This window comes from Muscardinus avellanarius (assembly GCF_963383645.1).
Source record: "Muscardinus avellanarius genome assembly, chromosome: 4".
NCBI lineage: Eukaryota > Metazoa > Chordata > Mammalia > Rodentia > Gliridae > Muscardinus > Muscardinus avellanarius.
In genome coordinates, this window is record NC_137789.1 from 53486169 (window position 1) to 53510622 (window position 24454).

Genomic DNA, 24454 nt, shown 5'->3' on the forward strand with positions numbered 1-24454 from the left:
GGGCAAGTGACGCCATCCTCGCCTGATTGGCGTGGGGTGGGTGGGGGCACCAGCAGCGGGATAGCAGGCAAGCCTGCAATAAGAAGGGGTGCTTAATTAGCTACAAAAAATAACTAAACTGTGTTCTTGCTAGGACGATACAACACCTAATTCAAAAAGGACAACAGGATTGAAAATATAACCCACTAAGAAGCCCTGTATCCCCAAGTCATACAGTTCAGAGCTCCAAGAAAGTCAGGCATGGTCTGTAATCCCAATTCCGTTCTCCTGAGACAGGAGAATTACAGATTAGAATCAAGCCTCAGCAACTTATTGAGATGCCCAGCAACTTAGCAAGACCCTGTTGCAACATAAAAAATAAAAAAAAAAAAGCCTGGCGTGGCGGCAGGCACACACCTGTACTCCCAGCATTTGGGAGGCTGAGACAGGAGGATCGCAGGTTCACAACCAGCCTTAACTACTTAGTAAGGCCCTCTGCAACTTAGCGATACCCTGCTTCAAATTAAAAAATAAAAAATAGAACTGGAGGTGTGACTCAGAGGTAGAATGCCCCTGCGTTCCTTCCTCAGTACATAAAAAATAAATAAATAAATAAAGGCTAATGTGTTGCTTGGAAGAAAACTGTGCCCTGTTTAAAAATAAAAAAACAATTATGAGTGTGCAGACCAGCTGTTCTCCTGTGGGAGCTCAATACACATGATGTAACAGGAAAGTGTAGGGCTGTAGTGTGACTCAGTGATGGAGATGGGGGCCTTACCTAGCAGGTGCGTGCCCTGGCTTCAATCCCCAGCACGGCACAGAATAAATAAAACAAGAACAAAAAATAAAGGATAAAAAAATAGGGCTGGGTGTAGCTCAGAGACAGAATGTCCCTGGGTTTCATCCACAGTACCGCAAAAAAAAAAAAAAAAGTGAATAAATGTCTTCACCAGAAGGGCACCGTTGGCCACTCCACCGCCGCTTGGCAAATGCATGGAAGCCCCTCAGGCAGCCCTATCAGTCTTGTTTATAAAAGCCAAAAATCAACTTCTTTTTTTTTTTTTTTTTTTTGGTGGTATTGGGGTTCCTGGAAACCCTTCTACTTTCAGGCTACACTCCCAGACCTATTTTTTTTATTTATTTATTTATTTATTTATTTATTTATTTATTTATTTATTTTTATTTGGAAACAGGGTCTCTTAGGCCAGCATGGCTGGCTTCGGACCTGTGCGATCCTCCCGTCTCCACCTCCCAAGCGCGGGAATTACAAGCGTGCACCACCACGCCCGGCAGCTTCTTTTTATTAATTGCTTTTAACTGCAGTAAAAACCCTGGACATGAGCTCTACCCTCTTGAATTCCTCCCCACCCTGACTGGTGATCGAACCCAGTGTCTTATGCTTGCCACACAAGCTGTCTACCTGTGAGCTACAGTCCCTGCCTTCTTGAATTCTTAAGTGCAAAATACACTTTCTTATTAAACTTAGCAGGCCCACATGTTTCCCCGGGCACTCTGCCTATTACTGTTCTCAGAGTTCACTCAGAAATCTATGGGAGAAGCAGTCTAGCAACTAACATCAAAAAAAAAAAAAAAAAATGTCACCTTCTATGAATGACCTTTCTCCTGATTTTCTTGTGTGTATCCCAGCTTGTTTATATCTTAAAACAGACAAAAGAAAACCAAAGCAAATAGTAATCATAACAAGGAGGAAAAAGAAAAGAAGGAGAAAAAGAAGAGGAGGAGGAGAAAAAGGAAGAAGAAAATGAGGAAGAAGGAGGCTGTGGGTATCGTTTAGAGGGAGAATGCCCTGGGCGTGGTGACCCATGCTTGTAATCCCAGCATTTGGGAGGCTGAGACAGGAGGATCGCGCAGGTTCGAAGCCAGCCTCAGCTACTTAGTGAGGCTCTTTGCAACTCAGTGAGACCCTATTTCAAAATAAAAAATAAAAAATAGAGCTGGGGATGTAGCTCGGAGGTAGAATGCCCCTGGGTTCCATACCTACTACCATAAATAAATAAATAAATAAATAAATAAATAAATAAATAAAATACTTTGTTCTCGTGGTGTCTTTAAAACATTACATTTCTAAGATATAGGAATTATTGAATCATAGAAGGGCAAATAAAAACCCATATTTCACCTTATGCCATCCATTTGATTAATGATGGGAAAACACAGGCTTCATAATGTGGAAAACTTATACAGGGTTCAACAAATGGATTCAGCCCAGTTTCCCCTGAGTAGATCAGAGTCAGCCTGGAAGAAGTTCCATACCTGCTGAGAGCTGATATTTATAGGTTGTTTTAAAACAATCCAGGTGACACTCTCAAGAAGAGGTGGCACCGTTAAAGAACCAGGGTATGTCCAGTACTCCCAGGATGGTGGAAGCAAAGACAGCGGGTCAAAATTCGTGAATCGAGTTTGTTTACCCTGGAAGAAAAAAGAGAATCCTCAGAAATTACAATGGGATAGCTTTACCCAGCCAGAAGAAAATGCATTAAATGAACTACTATGAAATTAGTATCTATCTCCAGTATCTTAATTTTTATTTTATTTATTTATTTATTTATTTAGGTGGTACTGGGGATGGAACCCTTCTGTCTCTGAGCTACACTCCCAGACCTAGTTTATATTTTTATTTGGAAACAGGGTCTCTTAAGCCAGTGAGGCTGGCTTCCAACCTGCACGATCCTCCTGTCTCCGCCTCCCAAGCGCAGGGATTAAAAGTGTGCGCCACCATGTCCAGCAGTAACTTAAATTTTTAAAAGTACCTTCATTTAAAATACACCATATGCTGGGCATGGTGGCGCACGCTTTTAATCCCAGCGCTTGGGAGGCAGAGACAGGAGGATCGCGCAGGTTGGAAGCCAGCCTCGCTGGCTTAAGAGACCCTGTTTCCAAATAAAAATATAAAATAGGTCTGGGAGTGTAGCCCAGAGGCAGAAGGGTTCCATTCACAGTACCACCAAAATAAAATAAAATAAAATAAAATAAAATAAAATAAAATAAAATAAAATAAAATAAAATAAAATACACCATAAGCCAGGTGTGGTGGTACCCACCTATAATCCCAGTACTTGGGAGACTGAAACAGGAGGACCACAGTTTTGAAGTCAGCTCCAGCAACTTAGTGAGGCTTGCATCAACTCAGCGAGACCCTGTTTCCAAGTAAAAAATAAAATAAAATAGAAGCCGGGCATGATGGCACACGCTTGTAATTCCAGCATTTGGAAGGCTAAGACAGGAGAATCACAGTTCGTGGACAGCTTTAGCTACTACTTAGTAAGGCCCTTTGCAATTCAGTGAGCTCCTGTTTCAAAAAAAAAAAAAAATATATATATATATATGGCTGGAGGTGTAGCTCAGAGGTATTTCACAGAGTAATTATACCTTTTCTTTAATGGAATCCAAAATGTCAGTAATCTTTTGCAGCTGGGAATTGTGTTCACCAATCTAAAACATGAAATTTTAAAAGAAATGGTTACAATAGCAAATCAAGTCTGAATCATTCCATCTCAATCACTATTTTTAAATTGTTTTCTAAAATAATTTCTAAAATTTTTATTTTTCTAATTTTTTTTGTACTGGGGTTCCTGGAAACCCTTCTACCTCCAGGCTACACTCCCAGACCTATTTTATAATTTTATTTGGAAACAGGGTTGCCTGGCTTGTAAATTTTTTTTAAACAATCACTGTATGCCGGCACAAGACATACACTGATTGTTGTCAGAACAAAGGTTCTGTTCTACCTGACAGCTTATCATACCAGAAGAATTAGAACAACAAGATTATTCTACAGGAGATGCCTATGCTGAACTTTCATTTTGGTTTCCAAACTGGAAGTAACAGCTTTGTATCTTTTTTTTTTTTTTCTTTTGGTGGTACTGGGGGTGGAACCCAGAGGCTTTCTACCTCCAGGCTATACTCTCAGACCCATTTTATATTTTATTTGGAAACAGGGTCTCACTAAGTAGCTGAGAACCTCACTAAGTATCTGAGGCTGGCTTCGAACCTGCACGATCCTCCTGTCTCAGCCTCCCAAGTGCGGGGATTACAAGCATGCACCACCACGCATGGCCTGTATCTTTTTTTTTTTTTATCCTCATCAATTTTTACCATAGAGGTTAACTTGAGCAAAATCTTGCTTAGAAAACTCTTTAAATATCAACACTATTAAGCCAGATGTGACTTCAGGCCCTAGATCCAAATGAACTATGATGGTATCAAAATATTAAATGAAAACATCTTCCACTTGTAGCCTAAAATTATCTGAAGTCCCAAGTCTAGGGAATATTCCCTCGAGCAAATACATCACATTATCTATAATGTAAATGTGTGTGTGTGTGTGTGTGTGTGTGTGTGTGTGTGTGTGTGATCTTTAGAGGTGATATGTATCTACAGAAGGGTTTTAAACCCTTCCAGAATTGAAGTGTATTATCTTTCCCCACCTGGATTCTGCTGCCAACACCCAGTCTTGGTGACCAAAAGATAAGGGCCTGCTGCTCTCCCTGGCACTCCCGCCTCTGCCCTGTGCCCCACCCAGCCCCAGTTGCAAGAGTTGCGACATCACGCACAGACAGCGTGGCCTGGCACCACTGCAGGCCACACAGGATGTGGTGGCAACGGGAGGCCCAACCCACCCCCAGGTATGATGACAATGCCTGTCTGTCCACCTGTAAATATTAGACAACAGGAAATACAACACCACCTTTTAAAACACTGGTCAGTATGTTTGAGACAACATGCCATTGTGTCAAACAAGCGCTTCAAGAGTCATGAGCCTGAACTTTTCTCTGTCTGAGCCTGAAATAAATGTTTTCTGCTCAGGGTCTCAGTCATTATCTTTGCTGCTATTCTTCCCGTGAATGCTTTTGTTGCTATTTGTGCAAAAATTATCAATGAATTAGAGGAATTATAAAACAATGCTCCTAACATTAACTTGTATTTCTTAAAATGTTCACTTCAAAATTTTTTAAACCCAGAACTAGTTTACTATTAAAAAGTAGCTGAATGTATACTCTACTACTAAACCTCTTTTCTCCAACATGGCTGATTTTTTAAAAGGAAATGAATGAATTCTCACCTGTAAAAACACTCCCAGGACAGCCAGTCCATCTGGCTCATGAGCTGCTTCAACAAAGCTGGGGTATTTGTCTGAATTCCAATGAACAACATGGAGCTGAAAGGGAGGTATGCAACATAGTTCAAACACTACCTTAAACATCCTGAAAAATACAAATGAAATGAACATCGGCATAGATGCTCCGGCACTACGTACTCGTGTGTATAATATATTCTTCATGCACATCTTGGATGAAATTTTATTTTTTTAATTGTTTTTATTGGTGCATTGTATTCATACATCATAATGGGGCAAAAACCTTGTGTGGACATACTTGTACACATCGCCCATTTGGCCCCTACCCAATTCCCACCCCATTCCCTCCCATCCCTCCTTCCCATGCTTGGCTTAGGTTGACTTCGATATATAATTCTTTTTTACTTTTATCCAAAAACTTGAAGTCAAGCAGTGAAGACCATGATCACTTAGGTAGTTTGTGGCATACCTTTTTTCCCCCCCTCAGTACTGGGAATTATTGAATTCAGAGCCTTAAACATATTAAGCTACATGCCCAGTTCTTTTTAAAATGTCTTTATTGCTGGGTGTGGTAGCACACATTTGTAACCCCTGTGCTTGGGAGGCTGAGACAGGAGGATTGTTCAGGTTCGAAGCCAGCCTCAGCTACTTAGTGAGGCTCTCAGTAACTTAGTGAGACCCTGTTTCCAAATAAAATATAAACTAGGACTGGGAGTATAGCCTGGAGGTAGAAAGCCTCTGGGTTCCACCCTCAGTATCACAAAAAAAAATTAAAATTTATTTATCTGAGATACTGAAGATTGAACCCAGGGTGCTGCACATGCTAAGCAAGCAATTTTCTAGTGAACTTTATTCCTGGGCTCATTTATTTATTTAAGACAAGGTGTCACTCAGCTGCTCAGACTGGCCTTGAACTTAAGATGGATCCTCCTGCTGCATCTTCCAGCGTAGCTGAGATTACAAGTGTGTGGCACCTCACCTTGTACATGGTTTACTATCTATTTACAATGGCCTGAGCTCCTGTCCGGTCTCTCTAGCCCTAGCAAATTTCAGCCATTGCTCTCAAGGTATTTGGAGTGCCTCTGTGCCTTCCACTGATGGGACAGAAATGGGGCAGCCTTAGATCAGATTCTAGCTGCCAGCAGAGTCCACTGAGGAAGCCAGGGCTACACAGGCAGGTAGAGAAGTTAACTTCCTTCAGTCCTGCTGTCAAGGAGGCAAGGTTGCTCCTGACACCACCTTTCAGATTTTTATCACTGTAATTTAACACGTTTGAGGGCTGGAAGATACAAATTCTCCTTATGTGAACCTATTTTAAGAAGTAGTCATGTATTTTATTTTTAGATTATTGTAATGGATAAATAATAATTACATATATTTACAGGGCATAACACAATGTTTTGATGTCAGTATACAATGTAGATACCAATGACTAAATCGAGGTAACTGACATAAACACTACCTCATTTATTTATTCTTATGCATTTGCTGTCTTATATAAATATGTTGAGATTCTTTGCTGAGAACAAATTTTAATAGGAAAAAAGAGGCTTTGAGTCTAAGAACAAAAGGTATGGAAGATGAGAGGCAACTGGTATAATGGGTGGTGGGAAGGAGCAAAAAGAGAAGAAACTCAGGAGACCTGGAGCTCTAGAAAGCAGATTTTCCCTACCTCACAATTCTACTCTCACGCTTATTCAAAATCCAAAAGAGACATAATGTTTTACTATGTGCAAGCAATGCAATATCCCAAGTGTGAAAGACGGCAGAATAACAATAAAGCAGAAAACTATTTTTAGAAGTCATCAGTTCTAGTTAAAAGAAGGACAAATTGAGAAAGAGGCCAAAGGGTAATAAGACACACCCAAAAGATTTAACTGGAGTCATAAATGCCAAAGGCCAGGCCTTGCCATCCACGGACCAGATATGAGGAGCTGCCTTCAGATAAGAACTCATAATGGGTCCTTCACCTCTGGGAGGAAAGGCTTGTGTGAGCTTTCACACCCAAACTGCCCTTTGGCTGACTGTTTTAGTACAAATATATCTTTTTAATCCCCTTCAACTATAACTCTACATCTTATCTGCAACTAATACAAAGGGATTTGTGGGTAGATAAGAATTATCATAAACAGTCAACTATAAAATTATACACTCAAATCAAAGGTGAATGTGAGATTTCCAGACAGAAAATATAAAATTGGATTTCTGTCACACCATGTTCCAAGTTGGTGTGAGACAGGTCGGGGAGGAAAGAAACTTCAACAACACTGTAGGATGAAACCAAGTGCTGACAGCTCGGGTGACAGAGAAGGAGCATCATCGGGGAGGGGCCGACAAGGGCACCATGTTGTTTCAACTGGCTTCCTACCAACACATCAGCTCATTTAGTAAGAAATGACACCAAAGGGACACAACTAGAACTGATTAGAAAATTAGTATGTCTGCTGGGCGTGGTGACGCACTCCTGTAATCCCCACGCTTGGGAGGATCGTGCTGTTTCGAAGCCAGCTGTGCTGGCTTAAGAGACCCTGTTTCCAAATAAAAATATAAAATAGGTTTGGGAGTATAGCCGGAGGTAGAAGGGCTTCCAGGAACCCCAATACCACCAAAAAGAAAGAAAGAAAGAAAGAAAGAAAGAAAGAAAGAAAGAAAGAAAGAAAGAAAGAAAGAAAGAAAGAAAGAAGAGAGAAAGAAAGGGAGAGAAGGAGGAGGAAGGGAGGGAGGGAGGGAGGGAGGGGGAGAGAGAGAGAGAGAGAGAGAGAGAGAGAGAGAGAGAGAGAGAGAGAGAGAGAGAGAGAGAAAATTAATGTGTATCTGATATGTGACTCGGAAAACAGAACAAGACTATCTTTAAAAAATAAAACCAAACTACCAAATAATGCCTGCGTATCTATGTTCAAAGCTGCACAATTCACCATTGCCAAACTATAGAACCAGCCAAGATGTCCATCAACAGATGAATGGATTACAAAACTATGGGATATGTACACAGTGGAATTTTACTCAGCCATAAAGAAGAACACAATTACATCATTTACAGGGAAATGGATGGAACTGGAGGATATTATGCTAAGTGAGATTAGTCAGTCACAAAAAAATAAGAAATTGGATGCTTTCCCTAATATGCAAAAGCTAGGGAGAAATGGGTAAGAGGAGGAACTCTAGATGAAGAAGGAGATTCTATAAATGAGCAAATAAGGCTACCTAACTGAGGGGATGGGAGGAGGGAAGACGGAAACTCTTTAAAGCACATGGTATATTTAAACAAACATATCAAAGTCAATCACTAAGCCAACCATGGGGAGGAGGGAGGGGGAGGGAATGGGTCGGGAATTGGATAAAGCCTAATTGGATGATGTGTGCATGTATGTCTCTATCATCTGTTATCCCATTAAGATGTATGACTACAATGCACCAATAATATATTTTAAAAATAAATAAAACAAGTCCTTCTTGCTCCCACACACCTTGCTTAACTAGCAGCAATCATGTCACAGAGAAACTGACATCACTTTTATTACATTTTTATTTGAACTAAAACTCAAAACAATCAAAGAGCAAACTCATACTTCCTGTTTTACAGTGACAGTAGCAGTGATTTTGCTGCATGACAAGAAAGTGTTGCAACCACTGCAAAAAGGGAAATCGGATTCTTCCTATGGAAAATAATTTCTAAATGATAATATTCAACTTTATTTTTTAAAGCTGCCTATTAGAAATATGTGAAATGCTCTGACACTCCTTTGCAAAAATCTGCCTTAGATATGTGAACCATAGTTTCACCATGATTTACATACTAAATATACTTATTATATATTATTGTGTTAATTGGAATTCCATCTGACCTGAGATAATCAACTTATACAGCAAAAAGGTTTTTTTCAGTTTACTGTTTTGGAAGTTCCAGTCCCCCTTGCTTTGGGGTCTATGGAGAGACAGCTCAAAATAGCGAATGCAGGAGATGGACCAAAACTAGTCACCTCATTGGCCAGGAAGGAAGAGGAAGAGGAGCCCACTCATCCCTTCAAGTGCACACTCCCAGTGACCTAAATACCTTCTGCAAGGTCCCACCTCTCAAAGGCACCACACCCTCCCAACAGCACCAGCCTGAGGCCAGGCCTTTAACACCTGGGCCTTGGAGACATTCAAAATCCAAACTAAGTCAGATGTGGTGGTGCATACTTGTAATCCCAGTACTTGAGAGGCTCACACAGTAGGATTGCAGGTTCAAGGCCAGCCCCTGCAACTTAGTGAGGCCCTCTGCAACTTAGTGAGACTTTAGTTCAAAATAAAAAATAAAATAGGGATGGAGGTATATAGCTCAGAGGTAGAATGACCTTGGTTTCAATTCCCAGTACAAAAAAAAAAAAAATCCAAACTATAGCAATTATGGATAAACTGTAATCAGATAAATTTCTAAACTTAGAGTGGACTATTAGCCTCATTTTCATAGATACATCTCTCAGAATAAGGTTTTTAATGATTTAGGTGATTTTACTCTCATACTATGATGTCAAAAATCATATTAGGTCCCAAATTGACTCTTTAATGTATTGCAACTTTAAATGGTTCTTCTCTTCCTTTCATTTCTCATTTCTCTTATTTTTGCATGGAGAAATAATTTGATGATAATCACAAAATTAAGTAAAAGTGCCTGGTAAAACCTTGGAATCATTACTAGAGCTGTGCACAAAGAAATTTTTTTTCTTTCTCTTTTTTTTTTTTTTTGTGGTGCTGGGGCATAAAATCAGGGACATTCTACCTCCAAGCTACACTCACAGCCTGATTTTTTATTCTTTAAAACAGGGTCTCACTAAGTTCCAGAGGGCCTCACTAAGTACCTGAGGCTGGCCACAAACCCAGATACTCATGTCTCAGCTTCCAAAGTGCTGGGATTACAGGCATCCACCACCACACCCAGCACAAAGGGATTCTTTTGAACCTCAAACCAAATGCAAATGACTTCTAATTCCACCATTTACTGCCCTGACCTCTTCTTTAAACTTCAGGTTGGTAACTACAGCCTACTTAAATATGAGTCTAGAATACCTAATAGGTATCTCAAACTTATCATGTCCAAAAGAGACAATTAACTCCTCCATGTAATCTGCTCCTCCCTGGAATCAACCATCTCTGGAAATGGCGCAAACATCCTCCAGGCTGCTCAAGCCAAAACCCCAGGAATATTTCTAGACTCCTTTATTTCCCTTCCTATAGTCCTCTTCAGGGGCAAGCCCCACACGTCATGGATCTGTCCCGCTCTCATCTCCATCACCCTGTAGTCCGAATTACCATCATTACCCAGTTGAACTACTTACACAGCCTTCTAATTGGTCTCCTTGCTCCAACATTGACCCCACAACAACCACTTCTCCCCATGGCAGTCAGCGACATTTTGTGAAATATAAAGCAGAACACACCACTGCCCTGTTCAAAGCCTTCCATTTTCTTCTCCTTCCTATATGAAGGATAAACTCCACAATGCTCACCATGCAGCACAGCACCTACCTGAGGTGGCCTCTGCCTGTCTGTCTCTTTGGGCATGACCTATATCTTTCCCTCTCTTACTGATTCTAATCCTAGAGGTCAATATTTGTCTCTTCCTGAACATACCAACCTCCTTTCCTCCTTAGAGCACTTGCCCGTGCTAAGTCCTACTTTCTGGAAAGCTTTCTAGGTTTTCTCATAGTCCTTCCTTCTTATCATTCAGTCTCAAGTCACACATTATCTCAGAGGCCTCTCCTAACCTTCCAGTCTTCTATCAGATCCCATGGTATGGTGGCTGCCTAAGAATTTACCACACATCACTGGTTTGCTTGCTTCTTGTCTACCTCTGCCACCCACCAATCCAGAGGCCTTGCCCAGATTTCCTCTTTCTCTGTAATTTCTATCTAAAACCGGAAACATGGGCTCCCCACTCCCTCACCCTGAAACCCAGCCAATCAACAAACCCCATGAGAGCTGCTACTTGCTTCCAGCCAGCCAGCCAGCCAGCCTTCCACCTGCACTATCGTCTGTGACTTGCAACTTCTCCAGAAGCCTCCTCAAGGCCCCTCTTAGCTGTTCCTGCTTCAGTCTAAGACACAGATGTAGCTTGAGTGATATTTTTGAAATGTAAATATGATTGTTTCCTAATTCAAAGCCATTCAGGTTCCCATTGCACAGAGTAGGCTCATAATCCTCACCAAGACTCAAGATCAGGCCCGTCCTGGGCTCTCCAGCCTGCCTCTGACATTTCTCCCCAAATCCCGCCTGCTCTGACCACAGGGCCCGTTGTGTACTTCAGGTGTGTGATGTTCCTTCCCACCCCAGTCTTCACACACGATTCTATGCAGGGCCACTGCGGTCTCTCCCTCTTTCCTTGCTCACTCCTGTACATCTTCCCGGTTTCGGGTTCAAATGCCTCCTCCACAGTGAAAAATCCTCTTACCCACAAGTCTGGCTGCATAGTTAGGAGGTTTGTGACACTCCTACATCTTTGCACACTCCCCTGGGAACAAGTGCAAGTAAGTTATGTAAAGACTGAGGATGTGTTGGTTTTCAGTGAATTTTATAGAGTGAATAAAGAATGGAGCAGTGAATTAATGAATGAATGAATGAGCAAATGAAATAAGAAATAGCTTAAGCATATGTTAAAGAGCCGGGTGTGGTGGCATGTTTCTACCCAGTACTTGGGAGGTTGAGACAGGTGTGTACTTAGTGAGGCTCTCCACAGCTTAGTGAGTCCCTGTTTCAAAATAAAAAATAGGTCTGAGGCTGTAACTAAAAGGTAGGATGCTTCTGGGTTCAATCTCCAATACCAAATTGTAAAAAAATAAAATAAAAGGAGCACTATGAAATGCTAGTCAAAGTTTTATCTACAAAGCTTAGTCTATAAAATAAAGTACAGGTCAGGATTCCTGCATCTAACAACTTTCAGGCCATAAAGTCTTTTTTTTTTTTTTTGAAATCTCTTTGCTATCTGGCAGAGATAGAATCTCTCTGTGAATATACTTTTGAGTTCATGAAAGTACAAGACATAACTATAAGCAATGTGACCAATTATCCTAAGATGCTATGTGAAGTTGGAGACCAGTGACCCGAAGCAATAGCTCTTCATCTCCTCAGAGCTTTTGAGACTTGGAACAACAACTAAGTTTAGAACACAAAGCTTACAAAAGCAAACATTAAAAATTACTAAGTAAATGGTCTAAACTGAGACACCAGACAGATTCAGGAGTCCCACTCTCTACGTTCATGCCATCTTTCCGTCACTATTATAGAATACTCCCTGCGCACACTTGATTCCTTTGCCCTGAGGACAGAGCAGGTACTTCACCTCAAACAAAAGGTAGCAAAATGGACTTGTTGGACGACAGCCTCAAAAGGCAGGAATACATGCTAATGGAAGAATGAAACTGGAAAGAAGTTCTTGTCTGATGGATTTTTCTAAACAGCAGGGCTAGAGAAGGGAGTCTAAGCTCCATGGTTCAGAAACCATGAAAATATATAGAAAATCTGTACTTGCCTGCTAACACTGTTCTGTCTTGCCTGGATGAATCACTAGCCAAATTAGTTTTACCTGAATAGTTCTGGTTGAGTCATGCAATAATTCACTTTCATCTCATGGTAAAGGTAGGTGTTAGCAATATTTGATCGGATTAAAACTAGAGACATAATACCCTCTCTTTTAACCAGAGGATTAAGTAGAGTATTGTTAATGAATATTATTATAACACAAAGAAGTAACTTGCCAGTAAAAAAGAAACAAGTCTCTGGATGTTTTATTTTGTGTTATGCTTTACCAATGACCTGAATACTAGGGACTCCATTTTATAACTGTAAATTTAGAGGTAATTTAGAGTTTCAGAAGGTTGACGCCTCTATTTTTTTTTCTAAGAGGATTAAGTTTACACCTCTATATTTTTTCTTTTTTTTCGTTTTTATTCTCCAGATTTTTTTATTAATTTATTTATTTTTTAAATTGGTGCACTGTAGTCATATATCAATCACATTGGAGTGCAAGACTTGAGAGGATATACAAGCACACATCATCCAATTAGCCCTCCTCCAGCCCCCATCCCATTCCCTCCCCCTTCCTCCATTTCACGCTTCTTTGGTGATTAACTTTGATACATTTGTTTATGTACCTCCTGCGTTTTAAAGAGGCTCTGTCCTCCACTATTACATACCCTCTGATTGGTCACATTAGTTGCTTCACTATAGGGCCCTTTGTATAGCTCAACCTCTTCCTGTGGCCACTTTCCTCCTAGTTATTGCTGCTGAAGAGAAGCATCTGATTTATATTTTCTGCGATATTTCCCTGTGCATGCTGCGTTGCAAGTACCGATCCCACTCTTGATGGCCCCAGTAGTAGCCTGGCTACTCAGTGGACTGATCCAGACCTCGCTGGCTCAAGCAGCAGCCTTGCCTCATGGGAGGCCCCGGTTCTGGTCTCGCTGGCCCCTACACCGGCCTAACCCCTCAGCTGGCTTCGGTCCCAGCCTTGGAGGCTGCAGGAGTGGCCTTGCCTCACGGCAGGCTCCGATGCTGGCCATTAGCCCCTGCACCGGCCTAACCCCTTGGCAGGATTCCAATCCCAGCCTCGGAGGCCCCAGCACCAGCCTAGCCTCACGGCGGAATCTGATGTCAGCCTCGCTGGCCCCAGCACCGGCCTAACCCCTCGGCAGGCTCTTATCCCAGCCTCGGAGGTCCCAGTACCGGCCTTGCCTCACGGCAGGCTCCGATGCCGGCCTCGCTGGCCCCAGCACTGGCCTAACCCCTCGGCAGGCTCTTATCCTGGCCTCGGAGGCCCCAGTACTGGCTTTGCCTCAAGGTAGGCTCCGATCCCAGCCTCAAAGGCCTCAGCACCGGCCTTGCCTCATGGCAGGCTCCGATGCTGACTTCACTGGCCACAGCTCCGGCCTAACCCCTCGGCAGGCTCCAATCCCAGCCTCGGAGGCCCAGGTACCAGCCTTGCCTCAAGGCAGGCTCCGGTGCCGGCCTCGCTGGCCCCAGCACCGGCCTAACCCCTCAGCAGGCTCCGATCCTGGCCTCGGAGGCCCCAGCACCGGCCATGCCTCACGGCAGGCTCCGATGCCAGCCTCGCTGACCCCAGCACCGGCCTAACCCCTCGGCAGGCTCTTTTCCTGGCCTCGGAGGCCCCAGCACCGGCCATGCCTCACGGCAGGCTCCGGTGGCGGCCTCGCTGGCCCCAGCACCGGCCTAACCCCTCGGCAAGCTCTTATCCTGGCCTCGGAGGCCCCAGTACCGGACTTGCCTCACAGCAGGCTCCGATGACGGCCTCGCTGGCCCCAGCACCGGCCTAACCCCTCGGCAGGCTCTTATCCTGACCTCGGAGGCCCCAGTACCGGCCTTGCCTCAAGGTAGGCTCCGATCCCGGCCTCAGAGGCCTCAGCACCAGCCTTGCCTCACGGCAGGCTCCGATGCTGGCTTCACTGGCCCCAGCTCTGGCCTAACCCCTCGGCAGGCTCCAATCCCGGCCTCGGAGGCCCAGGTACCGGCCTTGCCTCAAGGCAGGCTCCGGTGCCGGCCTCGCTGGCCCCAGCACCAGCCTAACCCCTCGGCAAGCTCTTATCCTGGCCTTGGAGGCCCCAGTACCGGCCTTGCCTCACAGCAGGCTCCGATGCCGGCCTCGCTGGCCCCAGCACTGGCCTAAACCCTCGGCAGGCTCCGATCCCGGCCTCGGAGGCCCCAGCACTGGCCATGCCTCATGGCAGGCTCTGATGCCGGCCTCGCTGGCCCCAGCACCGGCCTAACCCCTCAGCAGGCTCCGATCCTGGCCTCAGAGGCCCCAGCACCGGCCATGCCTCACGGCAGGCTCCGATGCCTGCCTCGCTGACCCCAGCACCGGCCTAACCCCTCGGCAGGCTCTTATCCTGGCCTCGGAGGCCCCAGTACTGGCCTTGCCTCATGGCAGGCTCCGATGCCGGCCTTGCTGGCCCCAGCATCAGTCTTACCCCTCGGCAGGCTCCAATCCCAGCCATGGAGGCCTCAGTAGTGACCTTTCCTCACAGTAAGCTCCGATGTCGGCCATTGGCCCTGGCTCTCGCCTAACCCCTCAGCAGGTTCCGATCACTGTCTCTGTGGTTATTATTTCAAAGGTTCCAGTTGTAATGTATCAGATCTCTGCCTCCCCCGAATATTGGCCACTGCCATTGCCACTGCCTCCACCATTTCAAATCCTTCCCAGGCTCTTTTTCCACTCTGAATGTTGTCCAGTGCTCCTAAGCATGCGTGATGGTAGCATTTGACATTTGGTGTAATTTCTCCAAAAAAAAATAAGGTTGGTAGGATCTGGTTTCTGGTTCTCCTGAATACAAGTCTCCACCACCATCGCGGAGACCTCTTTCAACACCGCCTTTCTCCTTGGTCTCCGCTAAACTCTCTCCTTACAGGTGATGTCCAAGATTCTTAACAATATAGAGAAATAGCAGTCCTCCTTCACGGGGCATTTTTCCATAAGTTCCAGTGCATTTAGATAAGTTTTGTCTGCATCTCCAGTGTCCTGGCATCCATAACGGCTTTCTTACCTTCTCTCCGATATTTTTCTTTTTCTTTTTCTGTTCCTTTTTTTTTTTTTTTTAAATAAGAGAAGACAGTATATGTGTTTGAGGAGGTAGTGGAATCAGGCACTCACTCAGTAGCACTGTAACCCGGTTAGTTTCCCCATGGGTCCAGAGTGATCCACACTACTCCACCTGGGGCCCAGGGTCCCACGACCCGGGCGCCGGCTGGCGTGCTCCGCGCAACCCCTGCCCGGAACCCAGGGTACTGAGTCCGGTTTCTCCAGGGGTCTGGCGTGTTACGCGCAGTTCAGCCCGGGGCCCAGAGTCTTGTGACCCGGGCCCTGGCTGGCGTGCCCCGCCTGACCCCCGCCCGGGGCCCAGGGTACTGGGCCCGGTTTCTCCAGGGGTCTGGCGTGCTATGCGTGTTCTGGCCCGGGCCCCAGCTGGCGTGCCCCGCGCCACCCCCGCCCGGAACCCAGCGTCTTACTGGGCCCGGTTTCTCCAGGGGTCTGGCGTGCTACGCGCAGTCCTCTATATTTTTTTCTAAGAGGATTTTTGCCATTTACTATCACCTGTATAATGTGGGCTTAACATATTTGTATATATTTGTGCTTGAATCAAATAGGTACACATTGGGACCTAAGAAAAAATATTTCTTTCTCTTGATTCTCACTGACCTTGCAAAAAATATAACATATAAAATAATTTGTAATTTAATATCAAACAGGCCTGGCTTTAAAGTCATCTTTCTGCTTCCCAGCTGGGTAAGTCACTTAATTTCTGCAAGTCTCCAGGTTACTTATTTGTAAAATGGGAAAATTCTCAGGGTCGGTTTAAAGCTTAGAAGGGCTACAATGGAAGCTGTCCTATCAACAAACTCTTATTTTGAGTAAATAAAGCAATTTCAAACACTGAGATGCCTAATTGTCTCAGGATATATTTCAGGTCAAGAGAATTATCCCCGGTGTCCCTCCAATTGCACCACTTAGGAAAACCACACATCTCCAAGGCGTGTGTGCTGGCTTACCTCTGCGGCGTACCTCACCCCGTCCACCATGTGCTCAGAGCCATGGTCATCCGCGGACCCCCAGTGCAGGTGGAACTGTCGCAGCCTGTAGTTTCCAGTGAGAGGACCCCCATGCAGAACTAAACACCAACACAGTTTAAATAGTTAGCAAGAGAACAATATTCCCACATCCCACACACAACACCACAGCTCCCTAAATTACTAAAGATGTTCAAGTTCTCAATGAATGTTTTACAAATGTGACACTCGGTTTGCTGATGGGAATACAAATTGAGGTGTATGTGGAGTGAAAACATGATGCAGAATTTTTATGGGACACATAGGAAATCACAGCAGACATACTAGTTAGAAAGTAGAGGAGATAAGGAATTCTGAAAGATAAGAAAAATGAAAAATGACTGAATTAGGCAAAGGCAAGCCAGCCTTTTTTATATTTTTTTCTTTCATTACTGGGAATGGAATCCAGGGGCGTTCTACCTTCAAGTGAGACCTCCAGTCCTATTTTTTATTCCTTATTTTGAAACAGGGTCCCACTGAGTTGCAAAGGGCCTCACTAAGTAGCTGAGGCTGGCCGCAAACCCGATCCTCCTGTCTCAGCCTCCCGAATGCTGGGATTACAAGCATGTGCCACCACGCCCGACTAAGCCAGCCTTTTTGAATCCAGATCTGAGATGCAAGAAGATCCAGCTGGAGCTAGGTAGAGCAGTGCAGCTTGATGAGGAGGGCTCAGCATCAGCAGTTAAAAGGCCAAGGCACACGCTCTGTGTACTAATCAAATGATCTTACACACGCTCTAACTTCCAAGCTTCACCTTCCACATCTAATAACTGAAAATAGTAAAAACTCCAACACTGTCATGAAGAATTGAGTCCAGGAATTTACCCTTGCCTGGTGCATTCAGCATGGTGGTTGTGTTACCTTGTATTACTATCTTATGATTGTTATTACTATTACAAAAAATGGCATCCTCTATACTTAAATTCTAGGTTCTTGGGGAAATGGAAAATACAGGATAAAATTAACTCTTTTTTTTTTAAAAAAAATCCATTATGTTTCTGTCACTCTGGAAAAGCACATTTTAGTAATTTCCCCTCACAAATATTATCTCTAAAACTGTGACAATAGAAGCCTGTCTTAAAAAGCTTTCCTATATTTGTTTCATGTATTTGTTTTGTTCTAATCTTCACCAGGCATGCTTAAAGCAAGTGTTAGGAAAGGGAGTACTGTGTGTGCTCAGTACACCATCCACAGCACTAAACCTCCATCAACACCCAGTAGAACTGTTAGATGGTGAGGTGCGGTCCCAACAATAGGTTGATTTAAATTACCCTCCTCTCCAGGGAGGCTGTGTACATGCTGTCACAAAATTTCTCAAGAATGAGCCATCTTACATAAAAAGCATATGGATCCATGTTTGTACACAATACATAAGGGTGTGTATGTTCAAAGTACTCTGAAAAATGAAAAAGAGATAGCCAGTTAGATCAGATTTAAGGGCTCACTTTTCTGTTCCTCCATCAAAAACAGAGTAATTTTATTGTTTCTTCTCCCACTGGGCAATGCTCTTCACATCACTGTCTGATTCCCTGCTAATCCTGTCACCTGGCAGAGTAGCTGTCACAGAAAAAAATGCACAATTAATACCTGATGAATGAATAAATAAGATGTTTGATTTATCTTTCAACAGTTTCGATGTGATTTGCAAAGTTAATTCGAAGTGCACATTTCCCTGGGAAATTCCTTAGTCTGTCTACGTAGTCTATATTGATTGAGAATGGAATGACATTCCAAAGGGGGGGAAAAAAAATCAAGCCAGGCGTGGTGGAGCAACTTGTAATCTCAGTACTTGGGAGGCTGACACAGGAGGGTTGCCAGGTTTGTGGTCAGCCTCAGCTACATAGTGAGGCTCTCTGCAACTTACTGAGACCCTGTTTCAAAATAAAGAACAAAAAATTACGGCTGGGGTGTAGCTCAGAGGTAGAATGCCCCTGAGTTCCACCTTCAATACCAAAAAAAGAAAAAAGAGAAAGAAAGAAGAAAAAAATCAACAGCTCTATTGTTCATTTTTTCCCTTGCTGTTGCGTAAGAAAACCTGAGCTGACTGATAAAATCATTCCTTCACAGATAAAAAGCAGATTAGAGAGCTTGAATAATCAAGGTGGAATTGACTTTGGGAGAAGATGCAAGCAAGCTGGCTCCGGAGCCAGAAAGTGATACAAAAACACAGGCTGTGCGGGAGACATCCAAGAATAATGGTTGATCTCTGGAAAGCCTGTTCTGAGTCCAGGACTTAAAATCAGATTAACACAGAGCTGCTTTTTTTAAGCAACAAAGATTGCCTTGCATGTTACATATTTACACTCCACATTTGCGTGTTTCGATTAACTATCCAACCTGGGATTGTGATTAGCAAATGCCTGATTGTGTAGAAGACTGTTCACTCAGAGCAGTGCTCTTCCAAAGAAACACAGAGAAGAAAAAAGGGAGACAAAATATCAGGGTTTATTGAATACTGAGTTTGAGGTGGTCTCTGATGAAACAGCTAAACTATGGTACAAAATTAATAATGGCTAGAAAGATTATTTTAGTAAGAATGATTTCGTGTTTTCAAGTGGTAATTACTCAGCCTACCTTCCAATCTGATAACTAAATAAATACTATTGTCTCCATTTTATGCTTAAAATTAAATAATCTCTCAAAAAAATTCTCAAAAGTTCCACTTGCATATATGGCCCATTTACTCTTTCAATTAGAATTGTTTAAGTCTACTGCGAGTAATACACTCATATGAGATCTATAGAGATTAAGAAACCAATGTTAAATGCCATAAGAAATCCAGATTACCTATTACCCACAGGGAGCCTTTGGCTCCGTGGAAAGACAGAGAAGCCAACCTGACAGTGGTCACATGGTGTGGAAAAGTTCTGTGGTTGGACGAGCCCAGGAAGCCCCAGGAGCCACACAGGAGTGGCAAGGCCAGTTGGGTGAAGTTCCCAGAGAGGAGAGATCCCGAGTCTAGATAGACCAGTAGCAGGACAAGAATAGCCTCATCTTTTCTCATCAGATCACTATTTCTTCACCAGACTATAGTGCTCTATATCCAGTAGGAATTATTCCTAAATAATTTCATATCTACCTGTCCCCCTTTTAAAGGGTGGTTGTCTGAGGCTAAGCCTGCCCAGCAAATCTTCCAACCCTCCAAAGACGATGAGGAAGATTTCATGACCCAGGTTTGTTGACTGATAGGATTCAGAGTTAATTTTGAATGAGAATGGCATTCTAACCTCACAGCTATACCCAAAGATCTTTATTTATCATTATAATTATCATTTTATTTTTAAACAGGATCTTGTTAAGATGCTAAGGATCTCACTAAGATGCTGAAGCTGGCCTCAAACCAGCAATCCTCCTGTCTCAGCCTCCCAAGTACTGGGATTACAGATATGCATCACCATGACTGGCTACAATTCATCTTTGTAAATAAATGTATTTGATATATTTATTCTAACTTGGAAAGTTGTCCATGTCTGTATTTCCAACAAGGAAAAAACTTCACAGAGTTATATAGTATTAGTCCAAATTTATTCTTAAAAAGAAAATGCAAAACCATATGATATACATATCTGTATATGCAGCAACAAATTTAAATATTATGAAAGATTAGGTGGGGAAAGAATGTGGAAAAAGACAATTCTGTATTGTTTATTTACTGCAAGTATATCTTATTCTTACAATTAAAATAAGATATATTTTATTTAAAAACAAACCTTTTCCTATTAAGCCATGTCTAACTAGCAATATGGGTTTTTTAAATAATCATTAAAATATTTATGACTAAAAACTTTCCAATAATAAATTAAGAATTGGGGCGGGTTAGTGAGGGGCATTCTACTTCTGAGCTACATCCACAGCCCTTCTTATTTTTTAATAAACCCTCACTAAATTGCTGATTGCCAAGGCTGTCCTCCTGTCTCATTCTCCTAAGTACTGGGATTACAGGCATGCACTAACGTGCCTAGCTAAACTTCCATATTTTTTAGTAATAAATGCTGAGTGAAGACATCGAGAGCTATGATCAGTTTTAAAGTATCATTCAGCACAACCTTTTCTACACAATCCTCTGTATCATTTAATCAATAGGACATCTCAATTCCCATAAAGAAACAAAATGTGTTTCATTTTGGTAAATTCCAGGTCTAAACAAAACATGAAAGATAAGAGCCTAAAATTGTTTATATCCTTCACCCACCACCCAAAAAATATATATGCCAACCTGATTTGTCTTCCGTGTCGTCAAAGTCAACATTGAAGGAATGGCCGCTATTGCTGATGATTTTAGCTGAGCTGGGGTCATACTTGATACTGAGAGGTCGGAGTGAGGAGTCGTATTTCACTTCTTTGGTTTTAATCTCTATTGGAGATTGCTGATCACCATTGGCGATTGGAAACAACTCATTCCAATGAATAGGACCTTAAGTAAATAGGGCAAAAGAGAAGGACTAAGTTAAGCACTGTTTCTAAGACTGAATGGTTACCAAGATCCTCATTCTCAGGATCTTAGCATCTAACATTTTTTAAAACAAGATTAAATGACTTTATTATGGTTAAAGAAAATGTCTGGTTTTCCTAAAGTCATTTTTCAGAGCCAAAATAATCCTTATAAACAAAAGAGTTTGTAAAACTTTTTTTTTTTTTTTTGGTACTGAGGGTTGAGCTACACCCCAGCCCTTTTTATCTTTGAACAGGCTCTCCGTACATTGCTGAGGCTAGCCTAGAACCTGAATCCTCCTGTTTCAGATCCCCAAGTAACAGGATTACAGGCATGTGCCTAGCTATGAGCGTATAAATGTTATAAAGCACTTTCCAAAGGTACCCATTTACCAAACTGAAAACAACAGTACAATTCATACTTGAAAACAAAGGGATTCAGTCTCAGATCCAAGAACATGCTCTGATTTCTACAAAGGCCCAAGAGTGTACAGGGTCGAAAGAGCCAAAGGAACCCAGAAAACTAAATAGCCAAGAAAGGGTGTCCTCGAGGTCCTGTCTCCCAATCCCTTTCTTCTTGTTTACCACACACTGGCATCTTCTGAAATCACAAAAGCCTCAGCTCAGTTACATGTGATGTGCAGTCGGCATACCAAGAACATACACAAATCTTTAACATAGGAAAATCCCACTAAAATGGTCGCACCATGTCACGAACGCTGACACTTCAGGCTACAAGTAAACTACCACTCTCTCTCTCTTTCTCTCTCTCCACCCGCCTTCCAGAGGTCTCTCAGCAGTTAATTGCCAATACTGTATTTGAATTCCAACACAGAGACAACTGTCATCCTGATCCTCTATTCAAACCGTCAAAAGTTTGCATCAGGTTCCCAAATCAGGTCTTCTTAGGTAAGCTGAAGTCAGTACTACTATCTCTGGTCTCAGTACCCTTTAATCTGCTCAGTCACTGGTTTTGACAATGTTTAAATAGAAATTTTAAAAAATGAAATGAAATGAAAAGCAACAAAACTTGCCTCTTCAGGGTACGAAACATTTCCCATAGGGTCTTGCCAACATTAATCTACTTAAAGGTGTGAACTTCAAAAAATTATTGCATCTGCGGCTGAGCGTGGTAGCGCATGCTCCTAATCCCAGTACGTGGGAGGCTGAGAGGACCTCCAGTACCTGGCCGCTGAGATCGTGGTTCGCGGCCAATCTCAGCTCTTAGTGAGGCCCTCCACAACTTAGTGAGACCCTGTTTCAAAATAAAAGAATTAAAAAACAGGGCTGGGGTATAGCTCAGAGGTAGAATCCTCCTTGGGCTCAATCCCCAGTGCCAAAAAAAAAAAAAAAAAAAAAAAAAAAAAAAAAACCTATTGCATCCGAAAGATGGGAATGGCCCCACAATTCCTAGCTAAAATACAGAATCCTTGTTAATACCTTTTCCAAGGGGATTTTTTTTTTCTGGAGATGAGTTTTATTGGGGCCAATATTTTCTAACCTGGTAAAGTATAACCATTGGGGCCAATATTTTCTAACCTAGTAAAGTATAGCCATTGATTAAAATAACCCTTCTTCTCCCTAACCACAGTGAGGTCATTTTTGGAACTTAGAACCTATTCCTAATAATGATGCTGATTCCTGCAGAGAACAAGATGGAAAGTAATTTTTATGAGCTGAATTTTTCCAAAACATAAATTAGAAATTAGCAAAATGTAAAAACGCAGTTGTAGCCTCCTCCTAAAAGAAATCCACCTAAATTATATCTTTAACTTTTTTTTTTTTTTTTTTTTTTTTTTTTTTGCTGGTCTGGGATGGAACCCGGGGGCATTCGACTTCCGAGCTACACCCCCTGCCCTATTTTTTATATTTTATTTTGAAACAGGGTCTTACTAATTTGCTGAGGGTGTCACTAAGTAGTTGAGGCTGTCCACACCAAAATCCTCTTGTCTCAGCCTCCCGAATGCTGGGATTACAAGCATGCACCACCACAGCCAGCTAGTTTTCACTATTAAAATTCTAATCTAGCCGGGCGTGGTGGCACACGCTTGTAATCCCTGCGCTTGGGAGGCGGAGACGGGAGGATCGCACAGGTTCGAAGCCAGCTGTTCTGGCTTAAGAAACCCTGTTTCCAAAAATAAAAAAAAAAGTATAAAATAGGTCTGGGAGTGTAGCCCGGAGGTAGAAGAGCTTCCAGGAACCCCAGTACTACCCCCCCAAAAAAAAATCTAATCTAAATCTTGCCTGTTGCCATTTTTGAGCTAACATGTTAATATTCATAACCTCAAAGAGCTATGATTGGAAATGAAACTTGTCTCTTTGTGAAAGTCAACTTTATATAAACTTTTGCTATACAGCACTGTTCCATAATGTACATGCAGATCAAAATGTATTATTATTTGTATTATTTACAGTCATCTTGACATTCCTCCACTGGAAGGCTTTCTTAGTGCCATTTTGTAATTATGATGAATTATCATTACTTGAAACAATCAGTTCAATGTAACATATTTACAAGAAAAAATGCTTCCCTTCTGATAATTTAGGGCATACAAGAAGGAAAGCACATGTCTGATTATCAATAAGCATCAAGTAGATTTTTATCGCTGTCTTATAATTTCAAAACTCCTTTGCTGATCCTCAGGCTCTGCAGAGATGAGTGTGGAAGGAGAGGAAGGTTGAGGAAGCAGCCCAACATATACCTCCATTTCCAGGAAGAACCTAAAGCCTTATTACCAAAGCCCAAAGTACCAGTAAAAACAAGTGCAAATTGCTGTGGGGATATTCTATAGGAACAGCGATGAAGAAACTTTCAGTATTTTGGCTGCCAGGGAGCTAACTTAATCTTCGGCGTCAATATGCAAATTATTAAGATTTCTTAAACAGCGTGTCAAAGATTGTTCACGAGTTGTTTCTCCCAAGTGAACCGTGAGCATGAAGGACCGCGCGCGGACCGGTCCTGTTTCCTGAAAGGGTGTCATCTGACTCCTAACCTCCGAGCCTTTAGTCCGTAAGTGGTGGTTAGTAAGAAAAGTCCCGGGCTTCTCAAGTGGAGGTGGAGGACCACCTAGGGAGATCCGGGATCCGGGGACCCCAGACGAGCTCACGCGTCCAGCTCAGCCCACCCCCCTCTGCCTGCCGGAGGCGCTTCCCGGGTCTACACTGCAGGAAGCCCGAGCAGGCGCCTAGAGGGAGTGCCGCTCGGTTTAAAGAGGAACCCAGAAGTTTCCTGCAAGTGCGAGCTCAGCAGCCCGGGGTCGGGGCCAGCGCCTCGCCGTCCCGCGCGGAGCCCCCCTCGATCGGCAGCAGGCGCTCACCGTTGTGCTCTCCGTATCCCCAGCTGAGCCTCGACAT

General features: G+C 43.0%; 1 protein-coding gene across 1 annotated transcript in view; it reads right to left on the reverse strand.

The window, feature by feature from the left end:
- The window catches only part of CA13 (carbonic anhydrase 13), a gene marked incomplete at both ends in the record, with an annotated part of 34070 nt that extends 9616 nt beyond the window's left edge, over positions 1-24454 (reverse strand). Inside the window, 6 exons of the mRNA XM_080695243.1 lie at positions 2254-2409; positions 3370-3432; positions 5063-5158; positions 16613-16731; positions 20886-21083; positions 24418-24454. Of these exons, the coding sequence (XP_080551369.1) occupies positions 2254-2409; positions 3370-3432; positions 5063-5158; positions 16613-16731; positions 20886-21083; positions 24418-24454 (669 nt within the window). The remainder of the gene's footprint in view (positions 1-2253; positions 2410-3369; positions 3433-5062; positions 5159-16612; positions 16732-20885; positions 21084-24417) is intronic.